Source organism: Cucurbita maxima, unplaced genomic scaffold, assembly GCF_002738345.1.
Source record: "Cucurbita maxima cultivar Rimu unplaced genomic scaffold, Cmax_1.0 Cma_Scf00028, whole genome shotgun sequence".
NCBI classification, from domain to species: Eukaryota; Viridiplantae; Streptophyta; class Magnoliopsida; order Cucurbitales; family Cucurbitaceae; genus Cucurbita; species Cucurbita maxima.
In genome coordinates this window covers 2,707,340-2,710,920 of record NW_019272044.1, presented here as the reverse complement: position 1 = coordinate 2,710,920, position 3,581 = coordinate 2,707,340, and the positions used below count along the sequence as shown (strand labels likewise).

The 3,581-nt window shown below is 34.3% G+C and overlaps 2 protein-coding genes across 2 annotated transcripts in view; one reads left to right on the top strand and one right to left on the bottom strand.

Moving 5' to 3' along the window:
* Positions 1-2,631, top strand: part of LOC111465237 (inactive poly [ADP-ribose] polymerase RCD1) — a 7,748-nt gene extending 5,117 nt beyond the window's left edge. The window contains exon 7 of the mRNA XM_023109584.1: positions 2,188-2,631. Within this exon, the coding sequence (XP_022965352.1) occupies positions 2,188-2,214 (27 nt within the window). The 3' untranslated portion in view covers positions 2,215-2,631. The remainder of the gene's footprint in view (positions 1-2,187) is intronic.
* Positions 2,632-3,070: 439 nt separating this feature from the next.
* The window catches only part of LOC111465239 (probable inactive shikimate kinase like 2, chloroplastic), an 8,943-nt gene continuing 8,432 nt past the window's right edge, over positions 3,071-3,581 (bottom strand). The window contains exon 8 of the mRNA XM_023109591.1: positions 3,071-3,284. Coding sequence (XP_022965359.1) covers positions 3,175-3,284 — 110 coding nt within the window. The 3' untranslated portion in view covers positions 3,071-3,174. The remainder of the gene's footprint in view (positions 3,285-3,581) is intronic.

Genomic DNA, 3,581 nt, shown 5'->3' with positions numbered 1-3,581 from the left:
AAAAAAAAAAAAAAAAAAAAAAAAAAAAAAAAAAAAAAAAAAAAAAAAAACATGGATGTAAACACCCAAGAGGAGTGAAGATAACGAGCAACCAAACCAAAAAGGGAAAACCGCCAATAAGGAACAAAACACCCTAGGGAGAAACAAGCTGACTAAAATGGCAAGAAGGCAAGACCGCCAAACCAAAGTGACATTGAATCTAAAACCGCCTAATGTTTCTCTTTGACCTCTATACATGAAAATTCAATATCTCTCCTTCATGTCACTGAATCAAATTACTCCCATTTTGACATGGATTGAATTACTTCCATTTCTAAGGGTAAAAAATAAATCACAATCTTTTGCGATTGCATTAGTAATTTGTTACCTTTAAACCCCTAGTTTTAGACAAGATGCCCAAAAATTGGGAACATGCTAGCTAGTTAATGATCATTGATTTTAGAATTGAAGTACAACCAAGTAAAAATTAAATGCATTTTTGGAGCTTATAATCCTGTTGTCAGTTATCAATGTAAATCCACCCCACCCCACCCCACGTGGAAATAAACCATACAAGAGTGGCAAAGACATGGTCGTATTTATTAAAATGTCTATTAAAAATTTAATACATTTTTACTTTTAAAGGTTTTTAATTGTAAATTGTATCATTCACATTTAAGAAATACTATAAAGAACAAAAAAAATTGCCGTACCAGTACCTATGAAAAGTTGAAAAGGCCAATGACATGCTTCTAATGACGCAACGTTTTGTTACAAAAGCTTGTAAGAAAAGTGAACCGAGCATAGCTCAAGATTAAGACATTATATCTTCGACAGTTATAGATGTTTGAATCCTCACCCTGCATGTTTTTGAACTCGTGAAATAGGAAAGGCTTATAAGAAAGAGGAAAGTATGACGAACAATTTCCAATGATACAATGTGTGTATCATAAGAATATTCAAAACAAATAGTGCCACATTGAATTATATAAATCACTTATTTGGACATCAAGCTTTTCACTTTCACCACTGGAGCATAATTGCAAAACGTCATCCAGAAATAGTTGGTAGAGTTCACCAATGTAGGAAATAGATGTTTTGTTTATTGTAAAGTCTAATATGCATCACTTTAAGTACAGCTAAGTTTGTAGACATGAGATGAGATAACTGATTTGTCTTTGCATGTTTACTCTATATATCTTTATTTATTTATTTATTACAAATTGATGCAACTTTTTAACAGTGGTGTCTATCCAGTCTCCAACCTTTAAGAAATCTCATTTACATTCTTTAACAGTGGTATCTATCCAGTCAGTTCTTACCATCAACATCATTATTCAAGTATTTATGTGGCACATTTCTCGGATTAACGAGTGATGATTTAGCTTGATGTAGTAACTAGGTGGCACAATTTAGCTAATGGGATAAATTAGGGCATATGAGCTAAAAAAATGATGATATGGGTAGATAAAATATATTTTTTTGGTTGCATGCTCTTAGTTTATCCAACTAACTTGCTTTTTGTGCAATCATCTGTAACAGCCCAACCTCACCCCTCACCGATAGCCGATCTTGTTATCTTTGGGTTTTCCCTCAAGTTTTTTTAAATACATTTGCTAGGGAGAAATTTCAACGCCCTTATAAAGAATGCCTCATTCCTCTCTCCAACCGAGGTAGGATCTCACAATCCACCCCCTTTCGAGGTCTATCGTTTTTGCTGGCACTTGTTCCCTTTCTCTAATCGATGTGGGACCCCCCAATCCATCCCCCTTGGGGCTCAACGTCCTTGTTGGCACACTGTCTAGTGTCCATCCCCCTTTGGGGCTCAGCCTCCTCGCTGACACATTGCCTGGTGTCTAGCTTTAATATCATCTGTAACAACCTAAGCTCACCGCTATCATATATTGTCCTCTTTGGGCTTCCCTTTTCGGGCTTCTCCTCAAGGTTTTTAAAATGTTTTGCTAGCGGGAGGTTTCCATACCCATATAAAGAATGTTTCGTTCTCTATTCCAACCGAAGTAGGATCTCACATTGGTTTGATTAATTTGATTATTGTGTTTGATAAAATCACGAAGTTTGAGAGATTTCATTTGTAATTCTTTTTTAAAAAATTCTATTGCATTTGGCCTTTCCTTTGAAAAATTGAATTATATTGTCCGAGGAATCTGTTTTAGTTGGGATGTCCAATGTTTTTCTACTTTTTTGCAGGTGCCACCGAAATCATCCAGTCCATAACGCTTGGATTTGACCCAATGTGGACAGAAAGTGCTTTTAATGGTAATAGTTATATGATGCTTTTGGTTAGTATGCGTCGACATAAAATTGTGAATATGCTCATCATCTCTCTGGAACTGATGTTCATAAATGTGCGTTGTAAAAGCTTATTTTGCTAGTGATTTGACATCAAAAAGGCATTATTTTTTCGATCGTCGGGCTTTTCTGTTTTGAGCTCTTGCAATTTACGTTGTCGTGTGTTTATTTCTTTGAATATGATGTTTCTAAGTTTTCACTTCTATGCACAAGGATTTTGGTTATTGATTATTGAATGTTAGTATGGATCAGGTTATTAGGAAGTTGTCGGGAATGAGACGAGCAAAATGTACTTGTGACCTCATCATATTGTAATGAAAGTTATTGAAGTTTGTATTGAAATCTCGTAATCTTTCTATCTCATAGTAGTCGTTCATGTACGCTTTTTTCCCTTCTTCATTTTAGGGTTTGTTTTTAATATCTGAACAAAACAACTAACGGTTAAATTAAAAGCTTAGTAAACTTCTATTAAATAAAATAAAATAATATTATATATTATATATAAATCTAAGTTATGTCGCTAGTAAAATCTTAAATTTTCAAATTTGTAATTTGTAATGTCGACAGGTTTACAAATCAAATGAACAGAAATTTAAAAACCTTAATGAGGATGCCAAGTGGTAAAAGTTCTGCAGGCACGTTCATAATTTGATTCCACCCAACGAACAATAATACACATTTTCTTTTCTTTTTTTTTTTTCTTTTTTAAAAAAGGAAAAAAGAAAAAAAGAAGGGCTTTTGTTCTTCAATTTTATCTGCGGAATCACATATTAACAAACCCCTTTCTTTTCAAAGGTACAATTGAGGGTGGAGAAGAGTGAAATTACCAGAAAATTTGTTGAATGAAACCTTAATGTGGAAATAAAGAGCCGCAAAGCCTCTGTTTCAGGCACTGGTGTTCTTTGTGTTTTCATCAGAAGCAGGATCCCAACCAGGAGGTTTGATGTTTGGCCAGTCACCACGACATCCCAATCGGATGTAAAGACTTTTCTTATCTACAATAACATAGCAGAGGAAATTGCTCAATTGAAATATAAACGAACCACACGAGCTGTAATCATTCAAACTGCAAAGAAAATCGACAGCCTCAATGTTTCGATCTTTAATGTATTAATTCACAAACAAATCAAAGATCGAAATAAATTGCAAATCTGGAAAAATTGAGCAGCCCCAAGAAAAGAAGCATGATGACGAACTATTCCTAGGCTGCCTCAGCAAAGCTGTGGCTAAGCATTCTATTGGGTATCCAAACACCACAACAAACAAACAAACAAAAAAAAAAAAAAAAAAAA